Source organism: Rhizophagus irregularis, chromosome 24 (genome assembly GCF_026210795.1).
Source record: "Rhizophagus irregularis chromosome 24, complete sequence".
NCBI classification, from domain to species: Eukaryota; Fungi; Glomeromycota; class Glomeromycetes; order Glomerales; family Glomeraceae; genus Rhizophagus; species Rhizophagus irregularis.
In genome coordinates, this window is record NC_089452.1 from 1,918,173 (window position 1) to 1,940,327 (window position 22,155).

Sequence of the window (22,155 nt, forward strand, 5' to 3'; positions counted from 1 at the left end):
AAGTTGTATATAACTAAGCAATTCGCAATTTGTTATGATTCTTATAGCTTAATCAGATTAATCAGCCTTCCTGAATGGTGTTAAAAATCAACAATCATTCGGCAAAAAAGGCTTAAGCTTACATTATTTATATACGTGGCACAATGTTTCTCTTATTATAAAATTTATATCATTTTATGTTAAGTTTTAAATTAACATCTAAATTTTTTTATATAAGTTTCAATATATAAAGTAATTTAACGATAACTTTTTTATTATCAATGCAATTAACTTAACAGAAACTTCAAATAAAAATTTTATTATTCATTTAAAATATTTTCTAATGTTACATTATTGACTGTTTATTTATTAATTAGCAAAAAAAATACAATTTTAAATACGATGTTGATGATGCATATAATGGCTATGCTCAATCTCGGCTTCACCTAATGCAAATTGAGGATAATTTGATAAATTAAATTATATTTTATTCTTTTTTTTTAAATCATAATTAAATTATTATGTGATTACGAATATAAATTAAATTATATTTCATGATTATTATTTAAACGTTCGTTTTTAAATCTCACTTTTCATAAGTAATAATCATTATTAGAACATAAAAATCCTTGCTTATGTTTTACGAATAAAAATTGATAAACTTATTCGATTAATTCTGACTGAAGAGTAAAGATTATAATTCGAGCAAAATTTTTATTGTGCTTTTAATATTTTCGTTAATCTTTTTTTTTTAGAATTGTTATTAAAAAAAATTATCAAATAGAATAAGATAAAAATATATTTTAATTAATTGATTATAAATTATGCAAAGGTTTAATACAGGCGGTCCAGGTCTGCATGAAATACATATTTTTTTTAAATCCAGGCTAAAATAGGTCCAAATGTAGATCTGCTGTACGATCTTATGATCTTATCTAGGATCGCCAAAGAATTTTTTACTACACGTAACTTTGATTAGTGTCATGCTACATTATTATATTAAGAAAATCAGGATTGGCATTTTGAACCCGTATCCGGCCCACGGCTGCGGGTCGCTGAGGACCCCGAGTTATATATATATAGGTCAGGGGAGGTCGGCACACATTTACTACTATTAGCTCTACGCATTTCTTCAGGGCCGGCACTATGTAATGCCGGTCGGAATTATCCACAAATAAAAACGATCTACATGACTCTAAGCAAATAACCAGGACCTATCTATAGCTCGGGGGTATATCATTTATTTTATACGCTCTCGCGATATGTCATATGTATTACATCAGATTTTTCTATTTTATCTATTTTATCATACGTAGACCGATTATGATGATTGATAAAAATAACAAAATTTTTAAATGAAAATTGGTTCTTTATTTATATTTTATTTTCACTAATGAAAGACGATAATTCGAAAATTTTCATTTCAATTATTACAATTATTACATAGCGTCAGCCGGTATTTTAGTTCAATCCAAATACCTACCTCATCATATACTTTAATGGTTTCTAGTTTATTTTTTAAAGAGAAAAATTATTAGTAATATTATCTTTTTAAGAAGGAAAATATCAAATATCATTATTTTCGTATTTTTATTTATTTTTTTTTTAAAAAAAAATCTTTATTATGATAAAAAAAAAATTACGGTACTTTGAAATTTTTTTTTTTTTTTTTTTTTTTTTTTTAACTGTAACGCATCTTTATTTAGTTATGTATGATATTAACGTGGAACTAAAACAAAAGATACCTAGAGCCATCCGTGCAAATCACGAGATAACCCTATAACAGAGTTTCCTATAACTAATAAAAAACACATTACAAAATATATATATAAATAAATACTTACCTACCTTAAAACGGTACTTTGAAAATGTTTATCGCTGATGAAGTAAATAATAGGACATTTATTATGATATTATCAAAAGAAAATTAAAATTATGCACTTTTAAATAAACTGCTTGCAAAGGTCATAATTATAATTTCACGTTATCATCGTATTTCACTGGACATCGGTTATGACAAAATATACAAAAAAAAAGTAAAAAGAAAATATGACAAAAAAAAATACAACGAAAAAAAAAGGAAATAAAAAAAAAGCGTTACTACAAATAATCAAATTAATACAAGAGGCGGATTTGCACTTGATGATCGACATTCCAATTCATAAGTGAGTCAAATCGCCCATGCTGTGGGATTTCCCAAAATGTTTCTTTATAAGAAATAGTAATGAAATTTGAAAGTTAGGTATAAAAGTGGTATTAATAGATACTTAAATATAACTTTGCCATCAAATATAGAATGACAATAAAAGGAAAATGTCAAAAATAAACAGGATAAGAAATAATAAAATAATAATTTTGATTTGAATTCCCTTTTATATTTTACTGCTTAGGTTAAATTTTGTATTTTTTCTTATTTTATTTTCAAGAATTTTTTCATCATAATTTAAAATTTGCTAGGGAAAAGGAATCGGGATATGACGACATCATCAAGCGTAGAGGTATACACTCCTTCGTTACACTTCAGACTAATAACTTTATCAATTTTTTTACAATAAGTATAGTAAATGGTCTGCAATTCAGCAAAATAAGGCTATATCAATGATTGTATACTTATCTTTTATTCACTTTTTGATTTTACATAGTAGTTTTGATTGTTTCATTATTACTGTTAGTAAATTTTTAAGATATAAAACAAAAAAAAAATATCTTGAGCGAAAAGTCCAGATTTTTAAAATATGCAGTATCCCCGAGTATACATACGTACAATACCCTATTACCCTGACTATGATATCCCGTTAATATTTACATAAATTCATTTAGTACGAATATTTTTTAAATGATCTTAGCTAAAGAAAATGTTTTCGATAATTTTCAACAGTTTAATATTACTAATATTTGATCTTAAGTTTAAGAAAGTATGATTGATATTAACTGACAACTAATCATAATTTATCATGATAATTTTTCTAAAAAGATGTATTTTTAACTTCGGCTTTTTCCTGCTTTATAATGAATTTTTTAATAGTAATTAATAAATTTTAAGTTATATATATATTTATATTGTTAATAAACTTTTTAAAATGACAGCATGTTTCAACTTTTTAGAATAATTATAACATTTTCATTATTAATTATTTACACATAATGAAATTTAATTAACATAATAGTTATACAACGTACAGTATAAGAATTATATTATTTTATTTTGCTCTGTAGTTTAAAAGTTTTTAAGAGTTAAAGTTATTTAATAAACGATAAATATAATATTGATATTACATAAAATTACTGAAATATAAAGTCATTAAATTTTAAAACTCTGCATAACATTATTCGTATTCTATTTTATTCACTTTCAAGCCGTGGGATTTCTTTACCTTGTTTTAAAAGCTAAAACAGACTAATATTAAATAGAATTTTAATTTATAATCATGACGAAAAAAGAAAAAATCTTAAGAAAAAATATTCAAGTGCGTATAGTTTAAGAATTTATAACGATACACTATTGTAGTGAAATGATATTTCTATGGCTTTAGACATCTTTACCTAAAAAAAAAACACAAAAATATATTAAATATGAATAAAAACATAAAATTAATATGTAGGTTAAGTAATTATTTACCATTTTCATTAATATTATTAATATTTAATTGAGAAATATCAATTTGCAAAGATTCTATTTAGTAAATTAAAATTTTAGTATTATTATCTTATAATTTAAAATATTATAATGATACAAATTAATTGATACCTGAAAATTCTCCACTTATTATGTTATCAGTCTGTTTGTAATAATCATCAGAATTTTTTGGTTCAGGAAGATTATTAAAATTAAGTATTCTACTTGTATAAATAGCTTCTGAATGTGTTTCATATGACATTCCTAAATTAGTTAAAGATATTATGTCATTTGATGAATTCTTATTTATTTCTTCTGCTTCTTTAATTTGCTTCTGCAATTCTACTGTTTGACTTTTACTTTTTTTATTTATCCATTCGTGTAAAATATCATAAATTTCTTCTGCTTGTGGTCGATTTAACGGATCTGCGTCCAAACATCTTTTAATTAAGTAAATAATTAGTTGAGGCACTTTAATATTAAACCTTGGCCTGAATCCTTTACAAATTTTTATTGCTAAATTTTCATCATGGCTAATGTCATGATATGGAGGTAATCCAGAAATTATTTCATACATAATTATACCAAAACTATAAATATCTGAAGCTTTTGTATAATTTTGTCGTCTTAAAATTTCAGGAGCTATATAAGATAAAACACCATATATGTTATTTTTTGCACTTTCTAATGGATTACAATCTGCAGGTTTACATAATCCCATATCAGCTATCCACATATTAAATAATGAAATTAGTATATTTCCACTATGTAAATCTCGATGAATAAATTCATTTTTGTGAATACAATCAAGTCCACATGCAAGTCCTAGTAAATGATTAAGCTTGCTATTCCAATTTAATTCATTATGGTTTGTATCTAAGTAATTTCGTAAGCTTCCTCCCTCTGCATAATTTAAAACCATTATATAATCTTTTGTTTCTGGATTCTGAGTAATTCCATAGAACTTTATAATAAAATTTTTGAAATTATTAAATCTACTATGTAATGCAATCTATATATTAAAATATGTTAATAAAAATTAAATTTTCAATTGAGAATAAATAGATGAAATTTATAGTACCTCATTCATAAATTCTAATGTAATGTTTCTTGAATTATTTAAACTTTTTAAAGCCACTAGCATATTTCGATATTTTCCATCATTCCAAATTGCTTTATATACTTTACCATATCCACCTTTTGCAATATATTTAATATCATAAAATCTATCATAAGGTATCCATTCTAATGCTTCTCCTAAATCGTAATGAGCTAATAATTGAGTATCTTGAATAAATTTATCAATATTATTATTCCCACTAGTCCAATTTATAAATTTCTTATGAAATTCACATATACCATCACATTTTTCACACAAATCACTTAAAATCATCATATAATTCTTTGTTTTTGGATCTTGAGTTATTCCATAAAATTCATAATTTCCATTAATCTACAAATGTACTAAAAAATTAGTAAAAATAACAAAACTAAAATTCTAAACTTTAATTAAATAATACCTTATTTGTAACTTCTAATTTAATATTATTCAGATTAATACGCTTCAGAGTTACAAACATATTTTGATCATATCTTTCCCAATTTTGATTATATATATCCCAATTATAAATATATCCATCAATCCAATTTGCTCTAAATACTCCAATTTTTTCATTATATTTAATATTACAAAGTCTATTATAAGGTATCCATTCTAATGCTTTTTTAGATACTTCATATTTATCATGTGTTGATAGCTGAGTATCTTGAATAAACTCATCAATATCATCATTACCACTAGTCCAATTATCATATTGCATTACATATATAATCACATTTTTTACATTTGTCACACAAAACAATCATATAATTTTTTGTTTGTGGATCTTGAGTTATTCCATAAAATTCATAATCACTTTTAATCTACAAATATATCAAATTAGTAAAAAAATATAGTAAAAGTTTAAAATCTTAAAAATTCATTAAGTATACCTTATTCATAGATTCTAATGTAATATTTTTTGGATTATTTAAGTTTTTCAAAGCTACTAACATGTTTTCATTAGATCTTACCCAATTTTCATTATCCCGTTCATAAATATATCCATCAATCCAATTTGCTCTAAATACTCCAATTTTTTCATTATATTTAATATTACAAAATCTATTATAAGGTATCCATTCTAATGCATTTACCCTATAATAATAAGTATGCTCTAATAGCTGAGTACCTTGAATAAACTCATCAATATCATCATTACCACTAGTCCAATTATCAAAATTTTGTTGAAAGTGTATTGCATTACATATATAATCACATTTTTTACATTTGTCACACAAAACCACCATATAATTTTTTGTTTGTGGATCTTGAGTTATTCCATAAAATTCATAATCACTTTTAATCTACAAATATATCAAATTAGTAAAAATATATAGTAAAAGTTTAAAATCTTAAAAATTCATTAAGTATACCTTATTCATAAATTCTAATGTAATATTTTTTGGATTATTTAAATTTTTCAAAGCTACCAACATGTTTTCATTAGATCTTACCCAATTTTCATTATCCCATCCATAAATATATCCATCAATCCAATTTGCTCTAAATACTCCAATTTTTTCATTATATTTAATATTACAAAATCTATTATAAGGTATCCATTCTAATGCTTTTTTAGATACTTCATATTTATCATGTGTTGATAGCTGAGTACCTTGAATAAACTCATCAATATCATCATTACCACTAGTCCAATTTTTAAAATTTTGTTGAAAGCGTATTTCACTACATATATAATCACATTCTTTACATTTATCATTAAGAAATGACTGAAATGGATTTTTTAAACTCATTTACAGTTCAATAAAGATTTAGTAAAATAAAGAATAAAATAATAAAATAATAAGGTTTGTACGAAATGTATTTTGCAGGAGAAACAGAAAAAAAAAGAATTTCAGCGTAGCGTGATTATAAAGACAATACTTATGCAATAATCAGGTGATTTGCGTCTACTAACCTAACAAAGAGAGTTGCATATTGCATAAATGAACATGCACCCTTTTTGTGTGCCAGGTTCGTGGCGCAGAAAGTTTTTAAAAAACATCATTAAGGATTTTTTCTTTGATATAAAGTTTTTAAACTTATATTGCAGATGTAATTTCACCTGCTCTGCAAGTTTAATTAGTATTCGGAAGAAGATTATGAATGCCAATTTTGACTTTACATATAAATGATTGATTCTACCGTCTTTGTTGATTGTTTCCAAAAATGGATTTCGTGAAAGAAAAATTTTTGTTAAATAGTCAATAATGATATTTAAAATTGCCTTTATCGCTCTAAGTAAACTTGAAGAGCAGCCAAAATTAAGGCATACGTTAATCAATCAATCAACGCAAACACAATTATCTAGTAATTTTTGAAGTTATATGTTATTAGAAAAAATTTTCTCTTTATGATTTTCGTTGCTCCTGGCTTCCCAAGAACAGGTTACAGTACATTTCGCTGAAAGTCATTTCACCAAAAGGACGTTTCACCGAAAAATAGGGCCAACATTATGCAGAATTATAAATAACTCAGGCCAGAGATTATTTTTCGGCAAAAATGGCTTTCGGCACAAAAAAGGGATGCACCGAATGACGTACGTAATCAATTTTGCCGATTGTTTCATTTTTTGACAAATAAAAATTAATAGCTTGCAAGATTACAAGACTTAAATTTTATTGTTATCTGAATATTAAACTGTCTGGAGAGAAGCGAAGGATTATTATTTATGTCTATAAAATATGAAAATTTGTGACCAGCACTAAAGTTTTTTTGCCATCACGTGAACTTCAGCTAATGAAATCGCAAATTTTGTTTTATCTTTTCATGTTCCGGACTTTCAACGGTTTTCCGTTTCCTAGTAATATTATCATTTATCACTTGGATTTTTGCTACTTAAATTCAAATTATCAAAATTCATGATAAGCTCTAATACTATTAAGACTAATTAAAATTGGGAATATAATGCATTAATATATTATAATAAAGTCGCAAGTTAGTTGCATAACTTGACTCAAATTATTATTACTGCAATTTGTTTTCGTATAATGATAAATGGAGTAAAAGTTTGAGAAGGTAAATTATTAAAAAGAAAGAAAAAAATAAAGTAGAATAAAACCTATCTATTTTATATTTGTTATAAAGTCAAATAATTATGTATAATTATGTATAATGTCATAATATCTTATCTTAATAAGTATTAACAGATAATCCAAAAGTCAAATTGTAAAATATTTTTTAGGAACTTCTTTGTTTACAATATTTGTAGATTATTTTGAGTATTGCTAAATATCACCTCTGGTGATTGTCAATATTTGTCACCTTACCCAGAATTAGAGTAGAATTTTGGGCAGAATTAAAAATGTCATGAAACTCCGCCCATTAATATTTGCTAATGCTGGTGCAATGAAAAACACCTGCGGTGAGATTTAGAAATACCAATTTTTTTTCTTTTTTTAGGTCAGTTCAAATTTTCTTTTTTTTGTAAGTTGAGTTCAGCAGATTCTTTTCTTTTTGTAGGTTGTTTCAATTTTGTTGCTTTTCAGAGTCTTCTTTTTTTTGTAGTTTAGTTCTGGATTTTTTTCATTTGTAGATTGTTTTGGTTTCTTTTCATCAGACGTTTCATGGTTCTTTTCTTTTATGTAGGTCAGACATTCTGGAGTTCTCTTTCTTTTTTGTAGGAATACTGACCCTTGTGACTTGGACAATTGCAGATACTATATGAGGGGAGTTTTGGTTTTCAGTTAAGTTAGACGTTCTTATGTTTCTTTTTTTTTTAGGTTGTTTGACTCCGAATGAACCTGAACATATTATAGATAATTTTTGGTTGCAATAGGTGGTTTTATAAGGAAGGGAATTTTAATAATGTATTTAATGTATTTGTATTTTGTTTATTTTTATTTTTTATTTAATTTAATAAAGTAGAATTAAATTTATGTAAATACAACTACAATAAACTGTAAAATAAATAGACCAAATCGTATAAATTTCAGTGATCAAATCATGTAAATTCCATATGAATCCCGTGTAAATTCTGTATCCAAACCATATTTTTAGTTATACGGAATTGTGCATTTTCCCGTATTCTTTCAACGGACTATCATTATCATGATACGTTATTTCTAAGAAAAAAAATCGTATGAAAACTTTATATAAAACGTATCCAATTTTTTTATAGGGCAAAATATCGGTACATATAATTCGTTAGCAAATTATAATGCGGGTCAATATCTAGTTCTTGCCAGTAACTTTTTGGCCAATAATAATTTCAAAACTCATATGCTCGTTAACTCAGCCAAAGTTGCGGTGCTGGGCAAATTGAGTATCAGTGTAACAAAAATATCGGTATATGTTGTTATACATTATCATAAAGGGACAAAGGAATTGTATCGAAATATGTTATATCATGAAATTAGATATAATATCGGTATAATGAGGTTTTTTTATTAGTTGCGAAACAGGACAAAGGAAATTCATCGGTATATGTCAATTATCTATCGGTATATCGAGGTTAGACTGTATTTTGTTCAATATTAGGTTATACAAGAACGATTCATTCAAATACATGTAAAACAGAGACAGGTCATTTTTATTTTTTCGATTTATTATTCTTGTCGACTGATTTCAATTAAGAATTTAATACAATTATAAAAATATGCAAATGTAATATTGTATCACGTAAGTATAGATTTACGTTTCTTCACATGAAACTCCTTTGATCGATCAGATTTTTGAATTTTATAAGAAATTAGCTTATAGATATATGAAATACTAATTCAAGTAAAAGATAAACAATAAAGAATTAGTGAATATTTTGTTTATATCAAGAAAAAGAAAAATTCGGTTGTCATAAAGGAAAAGAAATTAAAGTCATATTTGAAAAAAACATATAAAAAAAGTGATTCTGACTGGATATACTAGTATATAGCATTTAAACTTAGTAATTCATTTTCAAAAACTGTTAATTCATTTATGATTATAATTTATGTTCTCAGCGTATTACGATTCACGATACGGTACTGGGTGTGTAACAATCATAATGCAGATCAGTGCATTGGAAAAAAAATGATCCGAAAAAAAAAAAATTAATGGTCGGGATTTCCGATTCTCATGATATTCGGATATACGATAAAAAATTCAGTAAGCAAAATGAATTACTAAAAATGGGTGCAAATAACTAAAGTTAGTCTAATTTATAATCAGAAGGAAATTTAATTCAATAAATGATATTAATCACAAAAATTTGTTCGTAATACGAAATTTTGTTATCGTAACGCAAGTAACGTGGATATAAAAATGCGTATTTATTTTCCTCGCGCAAAAAAGTTATCGACTCCCTTCAAAAGTCTATATTAAATTAAATTTTCGATATTTCATTTTACTTACTTTTATTTCTCCATATCAAAAAACTATGTATCAAACGATCATTCTAGGATCCATTCTATTGGTATCATTTTATATTTTTTATATTTTAAAGCGTGTTTTCAAACCAAAATTCGTAAGTAAATTATTTTATTAATTCATTTTTTTATATTAAGTTGCTTTTTATTTTATTTTTTCTTTTTATTTTCTTAGAATATGCCACCTCTTGTTCGTTATAAGATTCCAATTATCGGTCATACTTATAGTTATACGTTTAATTCCGAAGAATTCCTTAAACAATGCAAAAAGGAGGTTAATAAAATAGTAAAAAATTTTTGTTTTCTTTTTTTTTTTTACGTCAAATCTATTAACAAATTTAATTTTCGTATTAATTAGTATGGCGATATCTTTAGTATATATGTATGGGGTCAAGTGAGAACAATAGTCGGTAATACATTTTTATGAATATACTGTATATAAATAATTTTAATGTTCATGACCAATAAAATATTATATAGGAAAAGAATATTCGCAAGAGATATTATCAAGAGATGATGCGTTTAATTTTGGGAAAGCATTTTTCGAAATAATTCCGTATGACTTATTACTTAAACATATCGATATGGGTTTAGTAAATATGCCAAAATTGCTTAAAGATCATATTTTTTGCAAATTAAATTTTTATTCTGAACGTATGCAAAAATGTCTTCATTCCGCCACTCAAAAATATATTGATATTAATGTTCATGATGATCCAAAAGTTTTTAATAATATGTATCCTTTAATAAATAAAATTATTTCTACCCCTGTTGCAAATATTTTTATTGGTGAAGTAAGTATATATACGTTCCATATTTGTATATATTTATTATTTAAAAATTTTTTTTTATTAAATATTTATTCCTTTCAAAATTTACTTTTTTTTTTATAGGAGGAATCGAAATATGATGAAGTTGTAACAACATTTGCAGAATTTACAAGTGATTTATCGACATTAATAAAAATTCCACCGTTTCTTAATTTTTTTTATCCAGGACTCCTCAATCGCATTCTCGTGAGTTCAGGATTATATAATCCAGCAATTAAACATAGAAATATATTAATTAAACATATTAAAAATCAAGTTTGTAAACGTTTGAAAGGGAAAGCAAAATATGGTGATTCTTGGAAACGTCCTGATGATTTACTTCAAGATATTATAGAACAAGAAAATATTGACTTTAATAATGTTAATTATCCATCATTAGCTGACAAAATGCTTTTATTTCTTTTCGCTTCAATTCATACGACATCAAACGGTTGTGCAAATGCTTTCATGGATTTAGCTTCTCATCCTCAATATATACAAGAATTATATGAAGAACAATTGGAAGTACATAAAGAAGCTGATGAGAATGGTGTGCTTCCATTTGAAGCTCTTGATAATATGAAGAAATTAGATAGTTTTATTAGAGAATCTTTAAGATTAGCTGGTCATATATTAGCACTTGATCATTCTGTATTAAAAGATTACACTTTCTCTAATGGATTACAATTACCAAAAGATCATATAGTTAAGATTTATGTTGATGATATTTACCAAGATGAATTATTACAAGGTCCAAGTCCGAAATCATTTGAACCATTTAGACATTTGGATATAAATGTTCCTGCGTCAAAAATTGGTAAAAATTTTATGTTATTTGGAGGTGGTAAACACGCGTAAGTTTATAACGAATATTTAATTTTTTTTTTTGCAAATATTTTAAAATTAATTTAATTATCATTAAATTATTTAGATGCCCTGGAAGACATTTTGCTATAAACGAAATCAAATTTTTTATGCATAACATTATCTTAAAATATAATATTTATACAGAGAGTGGTAAAATTGAAGGAAGAAAAATGTACGGTCCAACTGCATACCCAAGTTCTGGTGTAGTTATTATCGAAAAGAGGAGGGCAAAGTGAAATTTTGAAATTGAAAAATAATGAATGGTATCAAAATTTGTTGTTAATATATATTGTATATATATACATATTATTAATTATTCTTGAAAATTTATATATTGAAAGTTAAATCTAATTAAATATTTTACGTTATAAATGTAAAATTTAAAAAAATTTTTTTATTCGATTGTAAATTATGAAATTTAAAATAATGAAAATTATAAAACGTGTTTCATTAAAATTAAAAAATTTATTAACTACAATTCAATATTTCATTTACAGTAATATCTAAACTGACACACCTAAAGTGATATTTATACTCGATCTCGATTTTTTATTGACAATTATTTTTCCAAAATTTTTATAGGTCTTAACAATTTATAGTACTTTACACTTGGTGCAAAATATTGCAATTTTTCTTTTTTAGATAATTCAAATTTTATGATATTATCGTAATCCAAAAATGAGTAGAGATATATTAGTAACACTTTATAAATATCTGACAATTTGTTTTGTAAATTTATTAGCCACATTTGATTCAGATTATAAACAAATATTAATTGAAAAAAAAAAAATGATTCGACAACTTAGATCACATGATTATAGTTAAATAAAATGGTAAAATTATATATAGGAATTACTTTAACCACAAGAAGATTAGCAGAAAAATTAACTCCGAAGTAGATAATGCCGCAATATTCCAAAAATGAGCCAAGTAATTCGTAGATTATAATTTTTTACCAATACAATCTGAATTGATTTTCTGCGCCTCTGTGGCGTAGTTTGCATCACGTGAATTGATTTTGATCCCTATTCTTGGACAAATGAGCTTTGGACAACAAGCGCAGATTCTATCATCATCATCAGCTCTAACTGTGGGAATTGAAAAAAAAGATAGCTGACAATTCAGAACAGTAATTTCTTGGAAAATTTTCATTTTGAAGGACGTATTTGCGTAAATATATTGGAAGTACATGAGAAATAACAATCTCTCTCAAACCGAATATGGAGCATTTAGTGAATTGTCAAATTAAAAGACTGCTATTTTAATTTTGCGTATTTCATGTCATCGTCACGTATAATTGAAATTCTTAGGGGTTCATTTAGTTGTTTTTAAATAATATGTTTAAAGTAATTTTCGTCTGGTTTAAAGATTGGAGGAGGTGATAATTGAAATAATGGGAAAAGTTAAGATACAATATACTGAAATGACTTTGAGAATTCAAAGTTCAATTTATTTATCATTCATTATTTGCTTATTATTTTTAATAAAAAGAAGAGTGCATTAATCATTATTTGTTTGGTAAATCAATCCAATTAATTTGCGGTGACTATGGGCTTAGTTATATAATTATATTTATGTAAATTGAGCAAAAATAGTTATTATTTTACCTAAATTTTAAATTTAAGTTTATATAATCAATTTTACTTTGACTTGCATAATGTCATCCATTGATGTATAATATACATAAAACACTTTTTTTTTACATAAATTCGTGTTTATCCGTAATCGAATGCCCAACGAGGAAGAAGTAGTGGATACGGTAAATAATTTAGACAAGGTCTTTTGGACGAAGAAACACCGTCTTTTCGCTCTTCAAAAATAGAAGAATATACAACTTTGGATAAAGTAGCAAAAGTAGTTAACGAATTAAGAAGAAAAGAAAAGGATAAATCGGCCAAGACAAAGAAAAAGAAATGAAATGACGGAAAGAAAGAACGAAATCTCTGGAAATTCAGAAATGGAGAAAGAATGTAAAACGTATGAAAAAGGAAACAGGAAACCGACGCGAGAAGAGTTCCACGAGTACAGCCAAGTCAGTGCAAGGTGTTCGACCAGGCTCCTGGAAAAGAAGGAATGGGTAAACAAAATCGTCGTAGCAAGCGAACTAGGTATAAATCAACTGAATGTTTACGTAAATCATAAAAAAGATTTTTTGACGGTATATAGAACTGTAAATTTAATTGTTTTTAGAATTGGGCATTATTATATACATTTATGCTTTATAAATGTAATTATCGAAGTTTTCGACAATTTATATACTATTACATAAGTTCGATATCACCAACTTATTTGGCTGGTAAACCTCAGTAATCTGATTTATCGTATGATCATTATGACCTAAAAAAAAATACCAAACACTATTCAAAAATTATACATTATCATAATTTTTATGCGCAGAGGTAGGATATATTATTAGAAGATTCTGCAGCAATAAATATTATCATAGAGGCAAAGGTACGTCAATTTAACATAATGTATCAGGCTTTTTTGAAATCTTCTATAGATTAACTAATAATTTAATCGTAGCTATAATTTAAATGGTCATTATAAGAGAAAGATTGTAGCAAATTGTAAAAATAGATGATTGTAAAATTAAATATAATGTAAAAAAAAAATAAAAATAGCTTTTACTAAAATTAATAGTGTTCTTCTGCACATTTTAATGTAACTTTCTCGCCCGATAGATACCATATAAATTGCCTTTTTGATGTTCAATTTAAATAACATGTGCTATTTAAAGTATACCATTCAGATGTTAATCTAGGTAGTATAACACTTGCTAGTTTATTGACTCGAAAAGTAATAATAATATCTATAACACATTTGTTAAATCAATAAATTATATAGTAATTACAGAAAATGATTATTAGTTGACTTACCAATTTGATCAAACGTTTGTTGTTATACTTCAATGGTGTATTTCGTCTCTGAAAACGTTGTTACAAGTCACGTTGATTACTAATAATGTATTATTTTTAGTTCTCTTTCTGGTGACGCCGTTTCTACTATTGCTAATAAGTAGTAGAAAAAATATTTTCTTTTTTGTAACAATAGATCGGTATAGTAAATTTTATGGAGATTTTTTTTTCATGCAATAGATCGGTATAATTAATTTTCTGGGGGTTTTTTTTCATAATCATAAATCAGTATAGTATATTAAATAGTGAGTTATTTTTTCTTTTCTGTAACAATAGATCGCTATAATGAATTTCTTCGAGATATAGTAACAATAGATATGTAGTACAGTAGATGTAATCTTTTTTAATACTACAATGGAATTTTTTTAAGATAAAAAAAAATGATTTTTTTGTAATAATAAACTACTACGGTCCGACTGGTCCGTGATGTAGTAACAAATGATGTACCCTTGAATCGTGTAACAAAAGTCTGTGCTAATTTATATAGTCACAGATTATATAATTGTACCTCTCCAAATTAAAAACAAAATATTTTTTTAAAAAAATACGTAAATAATATCTGCTGAATTATTTTCCAAATTATTAAGCCAAAATTATATCAAAGTTTTGGAAGATAATGAATATTATGATATTACAATTAAAAGTTGGTAAAAATTTTTCGTGCACATGAATATTTTGTGTTACCGTTCTCCATATTTACGACGAAAATTAGCTTCCAATAAAAAGAACAACGATGACGTATTAACTCATATTAAATTTCCAAATATATCACAAGAAATTTTTCAAATTATTTAAAGGTAAGTTTTTAATTTTCACAATTAAATTTACATATTTAATATTTAAATTTTTTTTATTATAGGTATATTTATGATGAAATTCTTTTGTTGAATGGACAAAAAACTACAGATATTCTAAATACATTGGTAGCTGCAGATGAGCTTCATCTTTAAGAACTAGTTGATTATTTACAAAAATATTTAATTGAAAATAAGTCAATAGAACAACATTTTGTAATTACTCAACAGATTTCTTCATAATCTAATAATTTATTAGAACTTCAAGAATTTTGTACAAATTTAATGGTTCAATCACCCGAAAAAAATATTCAAATCTTTTGATTTCACCACACTTTCTGAAAAATCTTTAATTTCACTTATTAAAAATGATGATGATTTACAAATGAAAGAAATCGGAGTGTGGAAATATGTATTAAAATAGGGTCTTGCACAAAATCCAACTCTCATTCCGGATCCTAAAACTTGGCCAGATGATGAATTCAAACCGATGAAAATTATTTTACAACATTGTTTGCCTTTAATTAGATTTTTTAATTTATCGTCTAGAGAATTCTCGCAAAAAGTTCGTCCATATCAAAAACTCTTGGATCAACAATTATATGAAGATTTATGGAACCTGATGGTGTGTCAAAATACAAAGTTTTACGTCCAAGAAAAATTAAGAATGATGAAATTAAAATTGTTAATTTCCAGATTATTGATTCAAAAATTGTTGATTCTAATATTATCTCAACCGTTTCAAAATGGGTTGATAAAGTAGCGATAATTATGAGTAATTATATTTACCAAGAAATTTGAATTATGATTAAGAGAAAGTCAAGATGGATTTACTCCTAAAAATTCCATGAATTATGTGATGGAAAAGCTAATTACTGTTACATTTATTAAAGTAAAAGAAATGAAGAAATTCTTGGTGGATATAATCCTATGAAGTGGGAAACTACTGGCAAATGGTATTATAATAATAAAAGTTTATTTTTTCTTTAAAAATAAGAACATTAAAGATGCAATTTTAAGTAATGTAATAAATGCAGAATATGCATTAGATTATAGCAATACATGTGATCCACATTTCGGCCAAGATCTTAACATATTTTCTTATAGAAATACTAATTCTTTTAACGTAATTTATTGTAAAGAAGCGATGTATAAAAGAAATATAAGAGACACTGAAAATAAATTTTCAATAGAACATTATGAAGTATTTCAAATAATAAGAAGCTAAATATATATAATTTCTTGTTAAATAAAATAATAAAAGTTCTATATATATGAAACCAAATCTTGGCTTCTTTTTGATAATTATTAATCATGTTAACACGTTTATTTTTATTTGTTAAAGACAAAATCAAATTAATATTTATAAAAGATATAATGATTAATGATACTGTTACATTTTTATAAATGAAATTCTTGGTAGTGGATTTAACATTTAGAGATATTTTAAAATTTATTAAAGATGTGAATTAATAATTCGTATTTATTAATTTGTACTTATTAAAATATTCTAATAATATGGAATATAAATTTTTTTCTCTCACGCGTTTTTCTTCTTTTTTTAGCTCAAACTTTATTTATTCTTTAGAAGTAAAACAATTTTAATTTCAGTGTTCATCGTTTTCTTAATTGATTTAATTTGTCTCCAAAAGTTCACTGGCAGCGATCAAGATTTTAATTAACGATGTCTGAAGTATTGTATTTCTCTAAAGAAAAGCCTCCTTCCATTAATATACCCAAAAAAAAAAAATTAAATAGTGACATGAAAATTATTTATTTTTTTATTTTTATACCAAATTTCTTCTTGAACTTCAAGATTATTTGAAAAATTATTTGGTAATTTAATATGTGATTTTGTTAACATCAGTTGATAATATTCTTCTATGTGCACGAAATATTTTTATGTAAGGATCGTTGCCAACTTCAAAATAATATCATATAATATTCAAAATTTCTAAGTAAATTTGGGACAATATAATTTTGGTAAAAAAATTTATGGTTAATAGAAATCTATATCTAATATGGAAATATTAATCGAAATTCTCATACGTGTTGAAGTTAGTTTTTCTTTCATTTATGCTTTAAAACCAAATAAGTAAATTCCGGAAAAAATCTGGTAAACATAATAATGTTGGAGACACAGTCTCATATACCGATATGATAAGCTAAGAAAAATTAAGAATTTTTCAAACACAAAACCAAACGCTAACTAAAAATGAAACCAACAAACATCAACGTCATTACCAAAGAAAAAACTATGATGTAATACTAGAGGAAATGACTTCAAATTTACTTGGATTGAAATTAACCTTTTATCTAGGCTGGTCCAGGTACTAACTTTACGAAAGTTAATGATCTATCATAATGTTTTGTCATTGCACAGACAACATAGTGACAACATACTATTGTTCACAATAACCAATCCAATCATGTGATCAAAATCAGAATTGATCACTGATCGCAAAAATAACCAATTAACGCCTGATCAAGCTACACACCAATAATTATCAACCCAAATCCCGATTTAATAATAAAATATACCGAAAGTTTTTCATTATAATATATTTGAACCTTAACCATTCTTTTTACTCTTTTAAAAAAAGAAGAAAAAGAGAAAAAGTAGGTTACTTTTTTTTTAAAAAATAAAACTATGATTTTGTTTATAGTATAAGATTAATTAAAATTGTATAATATTGTTGAGAATGATTAACTACATATGTATTAAAGTTTATACTTTCATAAGTACAATAATTATTTATGAGATGGAATTTCATTTTTTTTTGATGCCATTTACTGTATATAGTAGACAGGAAGTAGTTGATAAAGCTAATTTTAATGCCATTATTCTTATGCAAATGTTATTTATTAGTAAAGACTATAAATAATTATAAATGAGAAATTATATAATAATTATAACCAAATCATCAATCTTCGTCCTATAATTAAATTTTACAATAATATACTATAATTAATGAGAAATTATATAATAATTATAACCAAATCATAAATCTTCGTCCTATAAGTAAATTTTACAATAATATACTATAATTAATGAGAAATTATATAATAATTATAACCAAATCATCAATCTTCGTTCTATAATTAAATTTTACAATAATGTACTATTATAAATTATACACTATTGTATAATCAGGTGTCTTCTTTATTTCATCAAATACATTCTCTATGTTTGATTTGTTTTGTTTCATATTTATTTCTATTTTTTCCATAATCATTTTTGAAGTAAGATTGTATGTTGATCCTGCATTCTTGTTACTACTTGTAAATCTATTTACTAGAATGTTAATTCTTTCCTTGTTAATATTCTTCATGTCTCCAATTTCATCTAATATCTTTTTTGCATACATACAATCTAATGAACAGAACCATTGTCCATTTTCATTATACATTTCTCTTTTTTGGTTTTGTTCATTACATGTTTTACATGTTACTTGATTATTAAAATTATCAAATCTTCTTTGATATTTTGTATGACATCTAGTACAAATTTTGTCATTTATCATCCTATTCATATCTGTAATTCTTTTTTTACATTCAGGACATTCCTTTTTGTTACTATAAAATTTATTACTTCTTTTTTGATAGCATTTGTAACATTCCCCTAATTTAATAGATTTTTCCAGATAACAATGGATACATTCTCCAATATTTTTAGTTTTTTCATTATTTTTCATTTGTTCTGAAGGTACTAGAGTTACTTTTTCATTATTGTTCATTTGTTCTGAAGGTGCTAAGCAAGTTTTCTTTTGTTGATAACATTGAAGACATTCTCCTAATTTGACTGGTTTATTTTGATGACAATGAATACATTCTCCAATTGGAATATTTTCAATTTTTTTTGAAAGAGTTACTGGCTTTTTTTGTTGAATAGTTTCAATCTTTGAAGAAGTCACTGGTTTCTTTTGTTGATAGCATTGAAGGCATTCTCCTAATTTGACTGGTTTATTTTGATGACAATGGATACATTCTCCAACTGGAATACTTTCAATTTTTGAAGTAGTCACTGGTTTCTTTTGTTGATAACATTGAAGACATTCTCCTAATTTAACTGGTTTATTCTGATGACAATGAATACATTTTCCAATTGGAATATTTTCAATTAAAGGAGTCACTGGTTTCTTTTGTTGATAACATTGAAGACATTCTCCTAATTTGACTGGTTTATTCTGATGACAATGAATAGAATTTCCAATTGGAATATTTGAAGGAGTCATTGGTTTCTTTTGTTGATAGCATTGATGACATTCTCCTAATTTAACTGGTTTATTTTGATGACAAGAGATACATTCTCCGATTGGAATATTTTCGATTTTTGAAGGAGTTACTTGTTTCTTTTGTTGGTAACATTGAAGACATTCTCCTAATTTGACTGGTTTATTCTGATGACAATGAATACACTTCCCAATTGGAATATTCTTGATCTTTGAAGGAGTTACTTGTTTCTTTTGCTGATAACATTGATGACATTCTCCTAATTTAACTGGTTTATTTTGATGACAAGAGCTACATTCTCCGATTGGAATATTTTCGATTTTTGAAGGAGTTACTTGTTTCTTTTGTTGGTAACATTGAAGACATTCTCCTAATTTAACTGGCTTATTCTGATGACAATGAATAGAATTTCCAATTGGAATATTTGAAGGAGTCATTGGTTTCTTTTGTTGATAACATTGAGGGAATTCTCCTGGTTTATCCTGATGACAATGGCCAATTGGAATATTTTTAATCTTTTCATTATTTTTCATTAGCTTTAAAGACTCTGATCTTTTTTTTGATCCACATTTAAAGATACCTCCTCTTATAGGATATGATTTATATTTATCACATTTTTCAGTAAATTCAGTATATTTAGTCACATATTTCTTTGGTTGATACATGATCAAGTAATTTTTTTTTTTTAAAAAAAAGTGAGTTAGAAATTTAAGAGTTTTTATAGAGTTTAGAAATTTAACAAGTAATTTTTTTTTGAATTGAAACTTCAAAAGATATCATCTCCTTTTATAATATTTTTTTAGTGTAATTTTTGTGTTGTGCATGGTATCTAATTTAATTAGTCATGTTTCATACTCTTAAAGATGAATTATTATATTCAGTTAGTACAACTTTAGTCATTGACGTTATAAAATTATTAGTATACTAAAATTAATTTTGTTGATTTTATTATCCAAAATATAAAAAACTGAAACAATTTTAATCAAGTATCAATTTTAAATTTACAATTCTTATTTAAATTATAATGTTGTCACAAATCACTATAAAATATAATAGTTTTTTATTCAAGTTGTGTAAATACAATGAAGAAAATATTTTTGTTTTGAAACAATTTCAATTTTATTATTTTATTGTGCACACAATTTGTAAAGAAAGTGGTTGTAATGGGATCACAAAAATCATACCTATGTAGATGCTATAACTCTAATTGATTTGAAACATTTTATGGAACTTAAATGGAATTACCATATAATATATAAATTTCCGTGTTCCTTTTTTTTTAACGATGCTGACTATAATGTATTATGATAAAATATTTTTTTAGTATAACATTAAATGACTCATATTACCATCCCTGTAAAAAATCTGATCCGTTTTTTATCTTTCCATGCTTTTTCTGTGAATGTATCATTTTCATGGAATTAATAACCTCAAATCATGGAAATTTTCATCTCGCTAACACGGATATCCGTGAATGTATCATTTTCACGGAATTTTTACAGAAGACACGGAGAAATAATGGAAATATTCGGAAAAAAATTTTTTATAGGGCATACTAAATGATAGTTAAGATATTTGTAAATCGCGTAACACTATGAGTCATAATTGGTTATAGTTAATAGTTACTTGGTTACTTATTTTTTTCTGAGAAATGGAGTCATATTGTATAACCATTATTTGCAATTAATAAGAATTTTCATTTTTTTTATTACTAATAATTAAAATGTAATGTATTAGTCATATATGATTATAATGATTATAGATGATTATAAAAATTTATATTGTGTAAATTTTTCATTACCATGCGGATTTTAAAATTGCATCAATGATCCGATTAAACCATCATGTAATATTGATCAAAATGAAATAAATCGCGTAATACTACATTTGAGTCATAGTTACAAAATATCAATTATTTATCTATATAAACCCATTTTTGAAAATTTTTTTCTATGGTTCTGCAGTTTTTTTTTTTAATAAACTGTTAACCTTGACGAGGTATCTCTCTTGTATAAAAAAAGAGTTTGTTTTGCAGTTTTATTAGTAAAAACGCCCATTTCCTGACGATGTCTAGGTTTTACATCTGGTCATCACGCGTAACGAGGTATCTATCTCGTACAAAAAGAGTTTGTTTTGCAGTTTTATTAGTAAAAACGCCCATTATTTCTGGTGATGTCTAAGTTTTACATCTGGTCACCAGTGTAATGAAGATGGTTGAACTTACTAGACCATGATATGTATAATATAATATACATAATGTGATTGTAGACGACCTTGGTTTATTGGAAACGTGATAAACCCATAGCATATGCCCTCTGTCTCCCGGCTGGTCAGCCATAGCATCCCTCTGTGTTTACCGATTGGTGTTTGAAGTCATAGCTCTAGTTAGTTTCTTCCATATTATTAAGGTGTTTCTCTTCTTTTAATCTGTTTCTTTTCTTTCTCCTATGTGTTTAAAAGATTAAGAAAACAGATAAGTTTTTTTTTAAATCTTA

General features: G+C 25.4%; 1 protein-coding gene across 1 annotated transcript; it reads left to right on the forward strand.

The window, feature by feature from the left end:
• Nucleotides 1-10,050: 10,050 nt before the first annotated feature.
• On the forward strand, nucleotides 10,051-11,951 carry OCT59_016124 (uncharacterized protein; the record flags this gene model as incomplete). Its single annotated transcript, XM_025330797.2, has 6 exons — nucleotides 10,051-10,137; nucleotides 10,215-10,313; nucleotides 10,398-10,449; nucleotides 10,520-10,833; nucleotides 10,933-11,702; nucleotides 11,780-11,951. The coding sequence occupies 6 exons, from the start codon at nucleotides 10,051-10,053 to the stop codon at nucleotides 11,949-11,951; spliced, it is 1,494 nt and encodes a 497-aa protein (XP_025168780.1).
• Between the last annotated feature and the right edge of the window lie 10,204 nt (nucleotides 11,952-22,155).